This window comes from Sinohyriopsis cumingii, chromosome 19 (genome assembly GCF_028554795.1).
Source record: "Sinohyriopsis cumingii isolate HCF-2022 chromosome 19, ASM2855479v2, whole genome shotgun sequence".
Classification (NCBI taxonomy): Eukaryota; Metazoa; Mollusca; class Bivalvia; order Unionida; family Unionidae; genus Sinohyriopsis; species Sinohyriopsis cumingii.
Window position 1 is genome coordinate 46,263,248 of NC_142979.1, and position 19,730 is coordinate 46,282,977.

Sequence of the window (19,730 nt, forward strand, 5' to 3'; positions counted from 1 at the left end):
GAGGAGAGAAGATTCAAAGAAGAGGAGGAGGAAAAGGAGAAAAGAAGAAAAAATTTAAGAATCCCAGAAACCGAAAATTGGGATTCTGAAGCCACATATCCTGCCTCTGCTCTCTCCCCCAAAAAGGTAAAACGTAACTGGGGGACAAGATGTGTATGTGGCGCCAGGCCTGGAAGGTGCCGCCATTAACCAGGTGTCCATGAAGTTCCAAAAACACAGCCCTTTTCAGGGCTACCCAATACTCTAGAAAAGAAATAACCATCAATTTGCCAATGTGTAGGTAGAGTAGTGTGAATATAAACACTAACTCTTTTCTAAGATAGTGGGAGGGTATGTGTTTGTGTGTTGGTGCTTGTAAGAGCTAAGGTATGTTTGTGTGAATAGTAGATTATGGGTTTCTTTATTGTTTATTTTGTGTGTTTGTGTTTGTGTTTGTGTTTGTAACTGCTCATGTAAGTTTGTGTGAATAGTAGATTATGGGTTTCTTTATTGTTTATTTTGTGTGTTTGTGTTTGTGTTTGTGTTTGTAACTGCTCACGTAAGTTTGTGTGAATAGTAGATTATGTGTTTGTTTATTGTTTCTTAGCGTATGTGGAGAGTATAGTTTTGGTTTTATTATATGAAATGAGAAAGTAGGGGGATGTTTTCCTTCACGTCCGCGCGTTGTTTGGTCATGATCTAGGTAAGATCAATTTTATGTTTTTTAGGGGATGTTTTCCATCACGTCCGCGTTTTCACTATAAGAACCCACAAAGTTTGATGTTGGAACCATTCTAAGGAATAACTGAGACAAAAATGACTCAAGTATCAGTTCTATTTAATTTATTGAGAGACATCTATTTCTGGATAATGGATGTAGAATATGTTTTAGGAAGAATAGAAGAGGAATGGAGGCATGGAGATATGAAAGACTTTGTAACGAGTCAAGTTCAAGGCCTAAAGACAGCAAGAGATATCATAGCAGGGATGATTGAAGAAGAAGTCAGTAAGTCAAGAGGCTTCATTAACCCACCTTACTTCAGAGTGGGAAGTTTGAAGGAAGCACTGGATCATGTCATCCAAGTCCGGTGCTTGCTAGAAAAAATATTGTACTGGACAGAGTGGAGAAATGTAAAATGGGGATTGGAAAAGGTGAAGAAAGGGGAAGATCTGATGAGAAAAGTAATGGAGGAAGAAGTAGAGAAGATTAAAGTGAAATGGAGGGAAGAAAGAAAAGATGTGGAAAGCAAAAAGAAACAGACAGAGTTTGAGAGGATGAATGAGAATTGGATCAAAGTCCAGGAAAAGTTTAGAGCCTTGGGCCATCCAGACTGGATGCCAGAGGAGAAAAAGAAGAAGAAAGGAATAATGGAAAAAGTGAGGACTTGGTGGAAGAAGTTAAGGAGTTAGAAGAAGAAGAAGAAGAAACCCAAAGGCCCTTTTCAGGGCCAGCCATATTTCTCGAAAAGAGATAGCCTTTCCATTGCCTACCCCTTTTTTTAAATTTAAATTTAAATTTAAATTTAAATTTAAATTTAAAAAAAAAATCCCATATTCAATTCCCCTTGTCCCTAGAGAAACCCAAACTCTATTGCCCCATGTTAAATTCCCCTTTGTACGTAGAGTGACGCACGATTTTTTCACCATGTTCAATTCCCCTTGAGGCTAGAGTGACCCAAGACTTTTTCCCATGTTAAATTCCCCTTGAGGCTAGAGTGTCCCACGATTTTTCTCCATGTTAAATTTCCATTGAGGCTAGAGTGTCCCAGGGGTCTCTGTAATGATGATTCCCATTGAGGCTCTAGTATCCCCATTCACTACTTCTATTTTTTCCACATTAAATCCGAAATAACAGTTAAACATACTGAAGGAATGTAAACCTAATCCTTGGTGTGAAATTAAAGAACATGATATGAATGCAAAAGACTATACTCAGTTTCATGTTTACAACTTTCTTATACTTTCATTTACATCCAGTGACACGCGTTGTCAAAACAGTTTTATGGTCCAGTTCACAATATAATTCAGTACAATAATCTCTCTCAGCTCCGGTTATCAAGCGCCAGATTGTACATACAATTTCGGGGACTGAAGAACGGGTAGAAACACATGTTGCTCATAGTAAACAGTTTTTCTAGTGAACCACCCGTGTTTATGGTGATACGGTTATAACCAATGAGCTAGATACGGTTTAACAAACTGAATTAAGGGTAAGTACTTATAAATATATTATATAAATAAGAATAATTCAGTAAGATAATATGTTTACTCGTTAACATATACGCGAGAATTGGGTGTACAATGGTTGACTGGTCATGACACAGTATCATTTTTTTTTAAACATATGAAACTCTGTCCGAAAAAGTAATTGTTACAAAATCGCAGCATCATTAAAGGTACCAGTCCACAGAGGAGACTTTCAGTGGAGATCCAGCATATGTACATAGTAGTCACAGGGTGGAATAAGTTTGATAAATCATCATTCTATTAACAGATATATGTATATGTATATATATATATATATATATATATATATATATATATATATATATATATATATATATATATATATATATATATATATATAGATATAGATATATATAGATATATATATATATTGACAGAGTTTTCTGCAATAGGATTGGTACGGATTTCGAACTTTTTACTTATCAGTAAAGTCTGTGGACTACTTTTTGGCTACCTGTTTCTAGGCAAATTTATGTGTAGCTTTTTCTATACCAACGTCTTACACCATACTAATAACAGCAGCAAGCCACACACCTACCAACCCCAACGATTTCTGACCAATATTTACAACGCCCAGATTTTAAATGTCGCATAGACTATCATGTACTCGGACACTCACCCATTTTGCCAAAGAAAGCGTAAACTGGCTTTAGAAACCAATATACAGAAATTATTGAATTTGGCCTTGACAATATGTTCTACCAGCTGTTATTAAAGGTCGGGTTATATGACGAGCATAGGAACTCACTAAAATGGGCACGATTTTGCTTTTAAAATGCATAGAAAGTAAGAAGAACGAAAGCTGAAACAACTAGTGCCTTCGCATACTTAATGTTGAAAGAAATGAATAGAGTTATTTAAAAAATACTAAATTCCTTAGATCACTGTCATGACTAGTTCTGATAATCTAATACTATATTAAGAGTCGACGATTACTGACTAGCGAAGATGGGCCTATGTATTATAGCACAGTGAATATTCTAATGAAAGAAAATACAAGCAACCTAACTTGTTTTGTTGATGAGATCTGCTGACAGGATTACAGAAAGGAAATGTTCGGAATTATTCAGAAAAATGATCATGGCTGGGTATTTATCGAAGTGTAAACTGTTATCTAATCATTCACAAAGTTAGTATAAAATCCGTCGGACTTTACTTACTTTGCGAGTGTTTAGGTAAACTTTTTAACTTCGATAAATACGCAACCATCATCATTTAAACTTATATTATTGTACGTACATATTATCCATGATTGTAGATGACAACGGCCAATTGTAAACAACATAACGCATAGCTCATATCTGTCCAGATTTGAAAGTATATTTTAAGATACTGATCATATATAATCATCGTGTTTACTTGGGACTGAGTTCAAGATATTTTCTTCCCATAGGAAAGACTATAGTCTATCTGATCTTGGTGAAGTGGACACGCTACAGTGTAACTGAAAAAAGCCTTGTAATCTTCCATTAAGACGATAGAGTTTTTACAGAAAGGTTATTGCGACATATGTTAAGTAGTAGCGTATGAAAGAATGTTAACGTCAAAATTATTTATTCCTATTTTAACATCTATCTAGTGGAATCAGTCTTCTAGTTGTGTTCAGTTATAACATGAGATGAATTACTTATTTAAACTCTTCTTTGGAATTAGAAAGGACTTACTGATTTTTGGATTGCATCAACATTTAGGGATTATTGCAAATTCAACCAATGATAGTTTTGATTACATTACCGTGATATAGTAAGAATATTAGAACATCATCACATTTAAGGCTATTGTCACCTCAACTCATCAAGATTGGATTTTAATCGGAACACCAATCGAAATATTCTATTCGTTTGTAATCAACGAGGTGTCAGTAAAGTGTCCATAACCTACAAAACTACTAATGTTGTGTCGAGGCAAGGTAATGAACTGACTGACTGAACGGCAGTAGGAATGACGATAGCTTCAAGAATGATGAGTTGGGTGGGACGTTCAAATGTCGTTCGGTAGGATACCAACAACGCAATACATAAAACATATTCAAGAACACGTGTATTCATGCATAAACTTGGGTGATTAAGAACAACAACTTTAAATGTATTGGTTGAAAACAAACGTTTCATGTTTCTTGTTACGCGTGCTCCCTTAGCTGGGATGGAACTGGCATCTGAGAACACTCATAGATTTGTTAACATACTTTAGTTATAAAAGAAATTGCTTCTAGATACAAGGGGTACATGTCAATAAGACATCGAATCTCACATTGCTTGTACGTTTATTAAGGCCTTAGTGTATATACAATGCAATTTTTAAGGTATGGAGAATTAACTAGCTGGTGATTTATGGATTACCTTCATAGCTGATGGAACCTTAGTTCTGAAAACTTTTCACGAAAGAGAAAGTGATGTTAAGGCCTTGTTTTTCCGATATTAATCAGCATATCAAAACGTTTTCAGTCTATATAATCCATGAAAGGTTATTGAGCATGCAGGGCTCTGGAAAGAGTGTGATGCGTGTGTGATTTAGATTTGTAACGCAGCTTTAACAATTTTCCAGTCATATCGCTACGATGTCTGCAGTGTGACAGTTTTTTAAAGTGATGTCTAGTACTGGGGCATCATGCCGCAAACATGCAGCATGATGTCCAACCCGGTCACATTATCCTGACGCCAGGCCGACCAGTCCTAACACTAACCTCTTAATGCTGAGCGCCATGAGAGGGAGCTATGACTCAGCCGGGGTTCGAACCCACGACCTCCCGCATCCGAGGCGGACGCTCTAACCACTAGGCCATCGGAGCGGTACGGCTCTGGGAAGAAAGGACAAAGAGATAAAGACATAATATGGCGAAAGAAAAACTCATACGACATGCAAAATGGAAAAGGAGTTTCCATTTTTGTTCGCCTTCTAAATAAATACTACTACTATTACTGATTATTATTATTATTAGTTGTTTTAGTAGTAGTAGTAGTAGTAGCAGTAGTAGTAGTGGTATTATTTGCAGTGGTAGTAGTAGTAGTAGAAGTGTAAATCGGCAGCAAATCAGCATTATCCCAGAGTGTTTGATAAAGAACAAATTGATTTAAAACACCAAACCAAACCAAACTAGGTCAGATTCTTTTTTGGAATGATATAATGCCTTTTGTGGAATGAATGCCAGCTATATAATGCATTGACAATAACAGTTTGCCGGCAATGAATATAAAGATCGCATCAATTCCTTAAGATGTCAGTGTGTTTAATACGGTCTTAACAAAGGCAAGACATATGCTTTACCCATTGTGATGTAATTAACAAGACCTGAAACCCAAACTGATGCCAACATTGTGCATGAATGTCCGAACCGTACCTTAGATGCTTATTTATATCTTTGAAAATTACAAATCTTTTTTAAAAAGAAATTAAACCTTACAAAATTCATCAATGCAAAAGTAATCCAGTGCCATACAAGAGAAAGATATAGAAAACTAATTTGGATTGACATGTATTTCAGAATTGTTTGATTAGAAAAGAAATATCATGGACAATAACAATGTGATTTTGTTTTGAAACTTTTTAAAAGAAACGAACGAATTTAGATACACATAGTAGTATTAAGAAACTGCAGATTTTACACTTTGTACAGTACCATTTATGTAGCAGCTTGAGTATTGTTGATGTGATTGATTGTTTGATGAACTGATTGACTGACGGTGTTGCACATGGTTGTTAGCTTGATTTGACACTTCATAGTGTCTGCATGTCAATGATTGCTTTCGTTTAATCAAGAGTAGTGTTTTTGTAGTATAATACCGTATGTGGCATAATACCGTATGTGGTATAATACCGTATGTGGTATAATACCGCATGTAGTATAATACCGTATGTGGTATAATACCGTATGTGGTATATGTGGTATAATACCGTATGTAGTATAATACCGTATGTGGTATAATACCGTATGTGGTATAATACCGTATGTAGTATAATACCGTATGTGGTATAATACCGTATGTGGTATATGTGGTATAATACCGTATGTAGTATAATACCGTATATGGTATAATACCGTATGTGGTATAATACCGTATGTAGTATGATACCGTATGTGGTATAATACCGTATGTGGTATAATACCGTATGTAGTATAATACCGTATGTGGTATAATACCGTATGTGGTATAATACCGTATGTAGTATAATACCGTATGTGGTATAATACCGTATGTGGTATAATACCGTATGTGGTATAATACCGTATGTAGTATAATACCGTATGTGGTATAATACCGTATGTGGTATAATACCGTATGTAGTATAATACCGTATGTGGTATAATACCGTATGTGGTATAATACCGTATGTGGTATAATACCGTATGTAGTATAATACCGTATGTGGTATAATACCGTATGTATCTTCGCTCCTACTCCAACTCACTTGCAAATTAAATGCTGAAAATGATTGTATTTACTATATTTTACGTGGTGACTTCGTATTTTTCAAGCCGCTTAAGCTCGACAAATCGACGATGCATACAACAATGTCTCTATTGTTCTTTTGGTAGTATGTGTGTTATATCACTCTCAACGAAAAGAGTAATGGTGCATTAAAACATAAATCTTGTTTTTAAAAAAAAACCTACGGCATGTCTAAATAAACCGAACTGAAGCCTCTAGTTATAGCTACAGCACTGAAACGACCTTGCTGTTCTGTAATTACAGAAGTGATATCCAGTTGTCAATCTGATGTAAAAGTGTACATTGTATGCATTTAAAAGTTAGAGACTGAACAAATGGATCAGTTACTGCAGGCTCATGCCAGATGGAAGGCGAGGGACTCCTCAACTATGAGAATAGGTGTAGGAGGAACTTTTTGAAATTGCTTCAGGATCCTTGTCGCATTCCCTGTAAATCTTTCTTACAAAAGACTAATATAAGCAGGAATGTCTAATACAGTTATGGTTTCCGTGTTTCTTAAATAGCACTGAAAACCCTTTCAATTTGAATGACGATGAATATATTATAAAACCTGATTGAGATCACTGTCCGTTTAAACAGATTGGTTTCACGTGTGGGCCGCAAGGCTGCAGCTTCAAGCATTTTCGCATAGTGGTCACTTCGTCAACGTTCTGTTTTTTAAACAGTGCTTCCTTTACTTCAGAAGTAAAGACTTTCATTTGTGTCTTAAGCACGTAAATCGATTTTTTGGGCTTCTTTGACTTCCCAAAGAGCAATGTCTTTGTCTTGGTCTAGACCAGAGACTTAATAACCTTCGGCCTGCTAGATTTTGCTTCCTCTAGTCAGATATCCCGCAAAATTCATTTCTTTTTTCCTTATCAACCAATTCCATCTGAGAGATATCGCTTAGGGTCTAAGCGGTCATTATTTCGTTTAGTCGGTAGATGTGATTGCTGAAGAAAGAATGTGGGCCTAATTTTAATATCCGCTATTCGTCGCTTGCAGCCCTTGCAGATCAAGTTGCTCCTTTAGCTTTTGCAGAGCCAACCCACTAAGAGGGAAGGAAGGACTTCACGTAGCAAACACGTTTGATGTGCAAGTGTTATTTCCATTTCATTGGGATCACAATGACAAGCAATTCTCTCATTATTATTATTATTATTTAGTGTAGGAATACTCTATAGAGACCTGGGCCGGTCAATAGTGTGCTGGGAGGATTTCTAGGTAGGCTATAAGCATATTCCTTCAAACACATAATGTTTGTGTTGCTGGTTGGTGGTGTGGAATGGAGGCGAAACGTTTCTTTTTCTTCCGAAAATAAAGGATTGCGTCTGTTTGTTAGTCTCGTATGTGGGCAATGGCAAATGAAGTCTTTTCGTAGCACAATATCTTGGTCTCTTTGCCTACCCTGCAGCTAAAATGTGTAAAGTAAAGGAACTACTCGTGAGAAAAATATGGCAGGTAAAATAACTAGAAGATAGATTTAAAATAAGATTACAGGACAATATGAAAGTTCAAACACGTTTGTCACTATGGTTTCTTCTTCCTTTTTCTTCATTGTAGCCGTTGTATCAGTCAGTAACTTGCATTGTTGCGCCTCATATTTTTTGCATAGCATTACATTTTAAGCTTTAACCATGTCCTTTCGTGAGTGCATTTTAGTCTTAGATCTCACGTGATCAAGATATTTTGAGACGTCTATGATGCTATCAAAATGCCAAGAGTGGTCAGATGGTGGACTGTGGGGATATGTGGTGGTGGTTTCTGCCTTTATGATACAGGTGCTAGCCTTTGGCACGGCTCATTCTATTGGAATGTACAACGTGGAATTTTTGGATTACTTTGAAAACAGTGCTGCGGCTATTTCCCTGGTTGGATCCATCAATCTGGGCATCTTTTTGGGAGCAGGTAACAAATGCATGGAATCTTACATGGTCCAAAAATTACATTTAACATGTTTCAACGAAGTGAATCTAAATCCGCAGGCAAATGATTCAACAAAACTTTGAATATAACATTATCAGGGTTATCAGGCTGCCGAAACGTTCTGTTTTGTTCACAACTTTATCATGTAGAGAAAATTCAGTAATTTGCCGTTAGCACTTGGTGGCATTAAAATATATTAACTAGTCATAATATAAATTACACTTTAACATACTCAGTTCTTATAAGAATTTTCTGGGGTTGCTTAATGCTTCAGTCAGGTGAAATGAAATGGCTGCATAGACTATTTTTACCCTGATTATAAGGATATATGCATAGTCGATCAAAGCTCGCATGTTCCTTCTTCTTCACGTTAACTGGTCACTTTTGAAGATCAGTCCAGTATCACTTCACTTCAGCATGCTGTTAAATTATCTGTAACACGCAATCACAAAAAGTTTAAGAGATAAAAAATAAAGACCATACAAGGGAGATAAAGCAACGGTACATATTAATTCATATCCTCGTCCAAATGTAGATTAATGTTGTATGTTATAAAGTGTTAAACAGTATGTGGATTAATACCTTTGTTTTCCATCTTACCAGTAGATTAAACCAGAGCTTACATTTATGTATTATAAGGAGGTCAACATCTCCAACACGTAAGTTCTTGCCTTCTTAGTTTCATTTAGTGGTATATTTATCCAAGTTAACCACATTGTGGATATAGTGAGTTTGGTCTTTACACCAATGACCAGAATACAATTAATGTTATTTTATAATTAAATTTCTAAACGAGTCTAAATGATCTGACTCTATGCATACATAGAGAAATTATTGGCATATTTGGAGTTTTGGTATTAGGGTCCCTTCAATTTTTTGTAAAGTAAAGTAAGACTTATCTTTAAGATTTTCAAGAGAAGATAATGTAAATAAATTTATATTAAATTTGTGATACCTTCTGTTGTCAGAAACAATTATTTCTGCTATACATTACGATATTTATGTTGCGATATTCATATTAGAACTAGGTCTTATTCATATCATGTACAGTATTCATGACTATGGAATCCGAACATATCACTGAGTTAAAGAAGTCGCAGGATGCATTTATATTAATATTACAACCAATGAAAGCCACTATTACCTACATGTTTGATTTAATAATACGTGTTTATGACCAAATATGCTATATACATTCAAGCAAAATAATTATTAGAGTATTGCCAATAATGATTAGATATGACATTATTATCAATTACTTAGGAACCAAAACGTCCGCAAAAGTTCAAAAATGAGTTCTCTCCTCAAGTAGGTTAAAGACAAAACTAGTATTGTTTCAGAAGGTGTGAGTGAATCAAAAACCAAAGTACGGAATATTACAGACAATACTTTTTAAAATTGTTATAACAGGGCCAATAGCTGGTTTCCTGATGAACTATATGAGTCACAGACAAGTAGCATTGATAGGAGCCACTATCAGCTCTATTGGTCTCACCTGCATGCCATTTACACCAGATGTGGAATACATGTATTTCTTCCTTGGACTCCTCACAGGTGAGAAGAAAAATGTCGGAATAATATCTATTAAATAACATTAATGTTTACCCATGTTTAATTCAAACAAAGGAAAAGTGGGTCAAATGACCTTTACGAGGTCAGAAAGTGGGGTGGAGTGGATGGACTGGTTACAAATATTCGTTTCTGCTTTTTGCGCATTCAATATATATTCAAACAAATAGTATTATTACAAATGCTCACATCGTGGATATATTCATTTTTTAATAAATATTTACTTTTCAAGGTATTATATGCTGAATCAGTCATTATATAACAAGATTAAAGAATGATTTCCTAAAATTTCCATGTTCGTTAAAGTATCAGTGTACACTATTCAGAAGACAATTATTTTAGTGGACACAATCTTGCAGAAAACCGTACTATAATGTGACTCCGCGAACGCTGATTGAAAGAAAGCAAATTTTATAAAAGTGAGCATTTATTGCAGAAATTATAAACTCCATGAATTGAGCACCTGTGAACATGACCATTTACACCTGTTACAAAATTTCAATTCATTTAAAATATCAACATTTAATTTTCATTATATTTCTACTGGTCATTGATCTGAAGTTATTGTGTGATGACCTGTTTAACTGGCATTAGGCGTTAGCACAAGTTTCATATCGCTACTTCTCCCAAACTATTTAATTAATTGCAGCCAAGCTTTGCATACACCTTTATCACAGTATGTTGTAATCTAGGTCACTGCTTACATTCAACAAGTTTGTGCCCGTTACTCAAATCCACGTTGTTGAAAATTGGACGTACAAAACAATATTGCGTCATGTTTTGTAGAAAAACTTTTTATTGTTTTGAATATTTAATTAATCTTGCAGTTGATCGAAGCCCTGTCGTAGTCATGTAAACCATCCTAGTCTACCTCATAAGGTGAAGTCCAGCGATAGTGATCCAGTTACAAACTGGTTACAGACAAATGCAAACCAGTTCATGTTGAATGCAGATTTTAGTACTGGATGGCCTCAACAGGATCCGTTGACTAATTCAGCAATCATTAGCATTCTGTATGTACAAAAGTCAACACCTTCGAGTGATATTGGAAAGCTACATTTGACACTTGAATCAATGAACAAAAACGCAGATGAACAATCGTTAAATTAAGGCCAAGGTAATCATTGCAGCTTGTTGATTCTGTAATGTAATTTGATGATTAAACACGCAAACTCGGTTCCAATGGATTCGTCGACTTTAAGAACTCAGACAAACTTTTTCCCGGTGCCTTGTTCAGTTAAGGAAACACTAAACTTTTTTTTTTACCAATACATCGTTCTGCATTAGAAACACAAAACAAATATGTTTCCAATGGCTTGTTCTCTTTTAAGACCAGAAAAACAAATTGTTCCTCCATATAAATTGTAATCGTTTAGAAACATAAAGCAACACCTTCCTCTCTTTTAGGAACACAAATGTAATTTAGAAAATGAACAGTACGTTGATGGATTGATAAACTGTAACTACATAAATAATAATAATTGATTGATAAACTGTAACGACATAAACAATAGCAATAATAATAATAAGATAGTATGGTCCATTCAAATAAGTAGTGTCGATAATAATAATAATAATAATAATAGTAATAATAATTTTACTATTACTAATAATAATAATAATTTCGATAATAATAATGATAAGAATACTAATAACGATAACTGCCTCCTCGGGGATTAACCTTTAACACATTTATTAACATAGTAAAATCTATCTTAAGACAGGATTGGTAAGAGATATCAACTGTCACGAGAGATATCAACTGTCATGGGAGATATCAACTGTCACGAGAAACCAGGTTCTCAATGCACAGATTTATTGATTATTTCGTAGTATACCTGTCGTAAGAACCAACGGTTGCAATGCATGGGCTAAAGGGTATATCTTTCAAAACAGGTAATAATGTTCTATCATGGACAATGCGGAATATACTCTTACTTATTACACCTAAACAATAACACATTTGGCAATAGCTTTAAATCAAATCATAAGAAACTGGTTCCTCCAGGCCAAAATCTTGAAAATATTATCTAAGATAAAGGCACAAAGAGTTTTGAACCTGGAATAATTTTGTAAAATAGGTACAATATGAGAATAACTGCGTTTATTGCTTGCGAACGAAAGCTTTTATATATGGCGACAACGTTTTCTAGGCAAGTTGACTTCTTTAATGGACAAGCAAACATATTTGCATTGTCTACCGGACAGGAAGAACAAAGTAATTCTTTGCATCCATGTGTTGTAGCAGCGAAATGGTCCTATTTGGTCTATTTATCCACTGAAAGAAAAACAATGAAAACTACTTAATATTGAATTATGAAATTTAATTAAATGCTTGCAAACAGGGCATTGAGTCTGTGATCGCCCTAAACTATGAGCAGTGTCTAACATTCAGGCCTAAAAAAAACACCCTAATAATCAATCCTTTTTATTAATTTTGTAATTTTTTTTCCATCCCAGGTTTGGGATATTGCTTGCTGTATGTTCCATCACATGTGCTGTGTGGTCTGTATTTCGAACGTCACCGCAGTCTAGCTTCGGGAATAGCAAAAAGTGGCGAAGGTCTTGGCTCCACAGTGTTTCCATACATAATATACATGCTGATAGATAAATATGGGTGGAAAGGCTCTTTTTTCATAATGGCTGGTTTAAGTTTGCACAACTTTGTTTTTGCTGCATTGTTACGCCCCCTAGCCCATCGTGAATGCGATATAGCTGAAAAAGCTACTACAAAAAAGGCAGATCTATTGGAAATAGAAAATGAATCTTTAGAATTGAAAGCTATAAAATCAGAGAATATCCATCTACGTGACCATTTAGAAAATAAACATTTAATACACCTGAGAAAACTTGAGGATATCAAACCTGAATCGTCACCGAGTGAAACACACTCTCCATTCACTGTAGATGAACATGAGATGCACAAAACTATTATAAATATGGATGTTGATATCGTAAGTAAAACGTTTATTTCCAAGATAAAAGATCAATGGAAAAAAGTTTTCACATTTAGATTTAGCATTTATTTCATCAACAATATTTGCTGGAATATGGGAGCTTCTATTGTTTCTCTGTTTGGTGCTGAATTTAATACAATTGTTGGTTTAGAGAAAGAGGATTCAACTATTGTATTCATGCTGATTGGAGGTGGTGCATTCGTGGGTTCTGTACTAGGAGGACTATTGGGGAACATAGCATGTTGCAACAGGATAGCAGTGTATGTAGTTGCTAACCTAGTAAATGGGACCTTAGCCCTCTTATTTGCTTTGCCATTCCTCCACAACTTTTGGGGCCTCCTGATGCTGAGCTTCTTGTGGGGTTTGATGTTTGGGGTCATCATGGGCCTCTTGATGGTTGTGACCGCTGACCTTTTGGGAGACGAGGATCTTGGATCTGGATATGGGTACCTCATGTTAGCAAATGGTCTTGGATGCAGCATAGCACCGCCTCTAGCAGGTACGTAATGCATGTAATACACGCACATTTGTGGTTTTAAATAGCATTATTAAACTGATGTAGCAAACCTATACACAAAACGTAGCTATTAATGATTTGGTAGCTCTCTTTGTGGTGTGTACGGGTTGGGGAAGGGTAATTACACTTTGAACATATTTGTAGTTATATCATGGCGATGGCATTTGATGGCCATTCTCAAAGGCACACTGTATTAACCGACCAGGATTGTCGTCGGCAGAGATCGAACCGGTGATCTTCGGATTTCTAGTTTGATGTTCTACCATCTTAGCTAACTACTCACCCTGGTGTTTTTAATAGTGAATTTAGTCGTTAAAGATATGAGTTCTTTCCACCGTCATTGCATTGAGCCCCGTCTCACGTAAACTAGTAAAAATTAACTCACACTTGATTATACATTTGGCTTTAAACCCATGTCCGCCCAAAACTGACTATATGGTACCAATGAACAGCGAAAATTGATAAAGATAAAATTATACATATACAGACTGGCACATAAAAATTAGCAAGACAAACATCTCAGAATAAATGAAAACAAAAAGAAATATAAAATTATATGAATTTAAAACATAAGTGTGAGAAAAATAAAGTTATTTAAAATATAGTATCATATTATTTGTAAACTATATTTTCTTAAAGTCTCAAAAAGATATTTTCTCTGGTTGCAATCTATTATAAAATTTCATTAATTGAATTCACATCAAACCTATGGCAAGAATGTGTTCCACTAGCATGATCTCTGATCCAGTTTGATCTTTAAGGAAATATGCATCAAGTATCCTTATCCTATACCCAATTAGTAAAATAACATATCCTCCATGCGAATTGTTCTATACGCAGTTTGCACAATAAAAATGATCCGAGTGAATTGTTCTATATGAGAGATGCAACTCTCTAGTGGGTTTGATGTTGTGTGACTTGTTTTAGGAATTTTCTGTCCACAGATTTCGCCAAGTAATAATAACATCTAATTCTGTAATTTTGTTTTACATTTGAACTAGGTATATATATATATAATGTTACATTCAGAAACGGGAGACTGCGTTACAGCTTACCAGTCCATCTGCCCATTCATAATTCGTAATAACAATGTCACTAGGAGAAGCAGCCAACAATACATACTTCCTCCAAACTGTACGAGTACGTCTTAAGATCTGGCATATTAATGGTTTGGAAAGGCATTCATTGTCAGTGTGAATGGGAAAAATTGAAAGATGATGAAAGTTGTTTTTTTAGAGGTTCCAGTTTAGTTCAAAGAAGCAGAGTCGATAATGATAATAATAATAATAATAATAATAATAATAAAGTCATGAAAGCGATTGTTTCTTTGTGTTGACTAACAAGCTTCTTTAAACGTTTGGATGCGTCAGCTGACCTTACATCGGACTGAATCGAATTTCATAGTTTGGATCCAGAAAAGAGAATATATTTTTCTTAAACTTCACAAATAATAGGACAGTTTCTACTTATCCTTTGAGCAAACCTTGGTATTTGAACTCTAGTAGAATTCACAAAGGTTTTCATGTACCGAGTACCACCTGTCATGTGATACCTTTGCTATCATTTGTGAAAGAATCGGATAAACCACCGATTAATCTTTGATCCCTTCATTATGTTACATGCATAATAATATTTATTTATATCAGTGTAGGATTGGTCAACTAACATTGTAGTACGAAGCACATTCATATCACGAAGGACTGAACTCTGGACAGTGTTGTTTTTACCGACACATTATCCATCCAACGAAATGCTAAACCCTTATCTTACTACGTATATTGCACATTTTAAACCTAATATGTAACTCAAATAGATAGTGGTAATTGAAGACGTTATGGAAACGTGCAGTAACTGAATTATTATATGGCTTAAAATATATCTTTTAAATATATCTTTTTGACTGAAACTTTAGATCCAACTATTTATTTTTAAATTAAACGAACAGCATGAAAATATTTGTGATTGTATTCTCAACTTTAAGTTTGTGAATATATAGATTCTACAGACTAAATTTAGTTCAAGACCACATATTTTGACGAAAGGTTCAGACTATTGTGATCTGCTGAGAAATAATTTCCTTTGTCAGAGATAACCTACTGGTTACTACGCAGAAGAGTGTTAACACATATAATAAGCTTATTTATAGTACTCTTGTTTTGTTTTATAGTGTAAGTGTAAATACTTTTCAACAGTTAACAATATATTGTTTTGGCTGTTGTCATTTTCCAGGCTTGATGCTGGATGTAACTGGTGAATTGGTGCCAGGGTTTCTGTTGGCTGGTTTGATAACGATAGTTGGTGGCCTACTGATAGCTCTGATTCCACTGCAACGCAGATTGTGTCCAATCAAAGACAACACATCAGGAAATACAGCTGAGAGTTGAAACGCATACTAAACATGACCGAATGCAGTATTGATAAATATTGTGTCATCTCATCTGTGTGATTTTGTGAAGACCATTAAACAACAATATATTTCTCTCACTCGTTTAGCGAATAGCATCGCACCAGGGATGGTGAACCCTACAACTTTTGGATAATTTTTTGTGTGAAAACAAATCTTCTTACGAAAAAATGAAAATACAAGGTCAATAACGCCAAACCGAAGCCTCTAACCGACTAAGAGTTTCTCTAATTGGGTTAGCTCATTTTGTTACTTTATTTTTGATATTTTTGTTTTCGTTTTGTATGTGTGTTTCTTTACCCACCCGGACACAATATTTGTAGTCACCCTGCTCAACCGAACAATTTGTGAAGACCTACACGATATCGCGACCGAGGATCATACAAATGTATCGTGATAAATCCGTGTGAGGTAGCTTGCGCACGTGAAAAGAAGTTTTTGAACCTAATCATATCCATATCCCCTGAACACAAAGTCTGATAAATATTTCGCAGTGCATGTGTATCGACTCCATTAAACAACTAAAACATGGCAGTTATCCCTGATCACTTTAGGTACTTGTGTATATGGCTGAGTAACATAAATCACGTCTGTGTTTTTGTGTCTGCCTCGAGAAAATATCTGAGCTGGATTTGGATGTTTGTCCATCATCACATCATCGCATGCTACGAGATTATTAATAAAACCATCGAGGTCATCTACAGATGGGGCTTCATCAATATCGGTGATAAAATCAATAATATCATTGCCGTCCTTGTCCAACAATTTTGCGTTTTAATTAAAATCTTGAAGCACTTCGTAGCATCTCTGATCATCTACAGATGGTGCCACTATTAGGACAGAACCTTTTAGTACAAGTAATAAGATTGAAATTTTCTCTAAATTGTTTTAAAAGTAAGTTTTGATTAAATTATATTGAAGTAATTTTCTATTAAAATATATTGAGATTAAATCTATTTACTTCGGTGTTACAATGAAATACTATTTAATACAAATTGCGCCCGTATGAGCAGAAAGGCAAAACCCTTTTGTACATACATTTCCCTTGTATCATAGAGTCAGCAAAAACCACACTCGCTAAGTTGTGTAAGTTACCGCATTGCGGAAGCCTAAAATTCCTGACTAAGCTATTAGCTCCGTGGTAGAATTGTCTGTCTAATGACGTACATAGACCCAGACGATAGTCTGTAAGAAACTACGAAGCCTCACTTTGAGATTCTGGTGAACACAAGAGCTAGGCACATGTCCATGTTTGGCTTTGTCCTAAGAAACTGATATAAAAAGCGTCAGAGCCACGCATATGCCAGTTTGTTCGCAAGAAACTCAAATAGGCGTCTGTCTTTACAGGTAAGATTATCGTCTATGTACAATTTTTCATATAGTATTAGGATTTTTAGTGTTATAAGAATTTTTAGTGTTAAGATGTTAATCTAACATCAGTACGTTGCAACATTGGATTATTTTAATATTTCTTTACTATTCTTTAATATAATGTATTGGAAAGTTTAATTGTTTGAAGAACTTATATTTACTTGTAATTATATTATTGATTATTGTAAAAAGCAAGTTCTCTACCAACTTCATACTCATTAATAGTTAATTTAGAAATAAAATACTCTTTAAATAATAGAGTTTAATATGTTGACATTTCAGAATAAATTCAGTAAAATATATTTCAATTACGGTATTAGTTTGAAAATATTGAATTTTAGATTCTTTTGCTATCGTGAATTTATTCGATATTTAATTATCTGTATTATATTCTAAAAGGCAGAAATTATACAATGTATGATGTTGGTAAGTGAAAGAATATCGTAGTTTTATATGTATCTCTTATATCCGTAATTTAAGCTTATGTAGTTTGATATTGGAATGTAATCTTATATGTTGAGTATTTCAATAAAGTTTATTCGCCAGAAACTCAAACAGGCTTCTGTATTTACAGCTCGGTCCCGTACCCTCGCAAGCCAAATTCCCCAGATGTAGCCACATCTTCATCGTAAAGTGACACCTCTTTCAAGGGGATTGAACTTCGTCTTTCTTTCTCTGTCTCTCTCTCTGTCTGTCTCTCTCTCTCTCTCTCTCTCTCTCTCTCTCTCTCTCTCTCTCTCTTGGGTCATGAAAACAGCTTGACCAAGAGTTTACGAGAAAATCCGTCTCATAAAAGCTGATGGACAATCCCTTCTCGTAAAGGCCTGTGAATAAATCGTTTCTGACGGATAAATCCTTTTTTCATAAAACCACTAAATATGACTTATACAACCTGAGACATCTTATTATCAGATTAAGTAATAATTGCTTTTTACCAGGTCCAGATGGACCTATGATAATTGCTATGACAGAATTAGGTAGTGTTGGATGATGTTTGATAGACTCTTGCTTTCGAATCGTTGAAAAATCAATGATATCCTTGTTGTACAAATATAATAAATAAAATGAATTTATATTATGTTCGATGCAGAACATTCACCCCCAGAAGTGTATTAACAACAATAATAACACAAATATAAAAAGCGCGCACTTACAGGCAAGTGTGTGAAATGTGGTACAAAAATACAAATTAATCTACATTGACAAGTCAAGGAAAACAGGTGGGGTGATATCTCTACTTCATTAGAAAATTACCAGGAACTCCATGTGCTACATATCCAGGAGAAAAACATCTTCCTGGATATAATAATTGTGGTCCTGGAACCCGACTTCATATCCGACCTGACGAGTGAGACCAAGCAGGACCTGGAGAGTATTCAATAAATGCGATTTATCAAGCATATCACGTTCATGATGTAGCGTATTAAAAAAAAGATTTACAACAACTACATATTGCAGATGTAAAGTTGTTTCACTCGTTAAATTTCTTAAAAAATAAATCTCTCATAGAAAAGCTTGATAGCTTCCTAGTAAAGTCCACGATAAAAGCTAAACTAGTATTCGGGGCCGGTAATTAATCAACCAATTATTATTATTATTATAATGGAATCGATTTATTTTAGCCTTAAAGGATATTGGAGGGGTAGAGCAGCTATCAGTAAGCTTGCTTATGCAGTAAATGCCACACGTTCTGTTGCTCCAAACTGGTTAGCAAGACAGGCAATATGGCAAATTTATCTATCATCACTTAAACAAATTCAGTATGCACATGTTGATGTTAGTCTCCCAATGACGTTCACAAGGCAGATATTTTGTTTTTACCACATGATACTATTAAAACACGTAGGCGTCAATTACGCACGTACAAATACGCGTTAACTGTCTTTGACGTTGCAAGTAGGTATAAAGCAGCAGAACCACTATCAACAAAAAATATCAAATGAAATTGTATTTGCGTTTTTACGGATTTATCAACGAGGACCCTTGCGATGGCCGCAGTTCCTACAGATCGATCCTGGTAAGGAATTTCTTTGTGTAGTATCATCTGTGATGAAAAAAAAACTTAACGTCAAAATCAGACGAGGGCACACAGCAATTCATCGCAATCAGGCAATTGCTGAACGATTTAATCGAACACTTGCTTAGCGGATATTTGGATATCAGTATGCGCAGGAAATATCTCTGAACAAAGTTCAAAAAGACGCGAGATCTCGTGAATGGGTTGCAAGATAGTCCGAGTTTCCTCTGACCCTGGCCACCCCATTTTTTTATATTTGGACATTTATGTTGGGGTGTAGGGTCAGAGCGCATTCCCTATTGAAAAGTTGGAATTC

At 35.1% G+C, this 19,730-nt stretch overlaps 1 protein-coding gene across 7 annotated transcripts; it reads left to right on the forward strand.

Annotated features, from left to right (window-relative positions):
* The first annotated feature begins 2,043 nt into the window (after positions 1-2,043).
* On the forward strand, positions 2,044-17,952 carry LOC149775634 (monocarboxylate transporter 14-like). Of its 7 annotated transcripts, none has more exons than XM_089943122.1 (5): positions 2,044-2,189; positions 7,659-8,561; positions 9,990-10,133; positions 12,609-13,604; positions 15,852-17,952. In XM_089943122.1, exons 2-5 carry the CDS (start codon positions 8,354-8,356, stop codon positions 16,004-16,006), a joined length of 1,503 nt encoding a protein of 500 aa, XP_089799248.1. In that variant the 5' UTR covers positions 2,044-2,189; positions 7,659-8,353; the 3' UTR covers positions 16,007-17,952. The 7 variants fall into 7 exon arrangements, with proteins under 7 accessions (XP_089799248.1, XP_089799249.1, XP_089799252.1 ...); XM_089943123.1 differs by having other exon boundaries at positions 2,049-2,189; positions 8,316-8,561; XM_089943126.1 differs by lacking the exon at positions 7,659-8,561 and adding an exon at positions 9,183-9,238 and having other exon boundaries at positions 2,050-2,189.
* Positions 17,953-19,730: the final 1,778 nt, after the last annotated feature.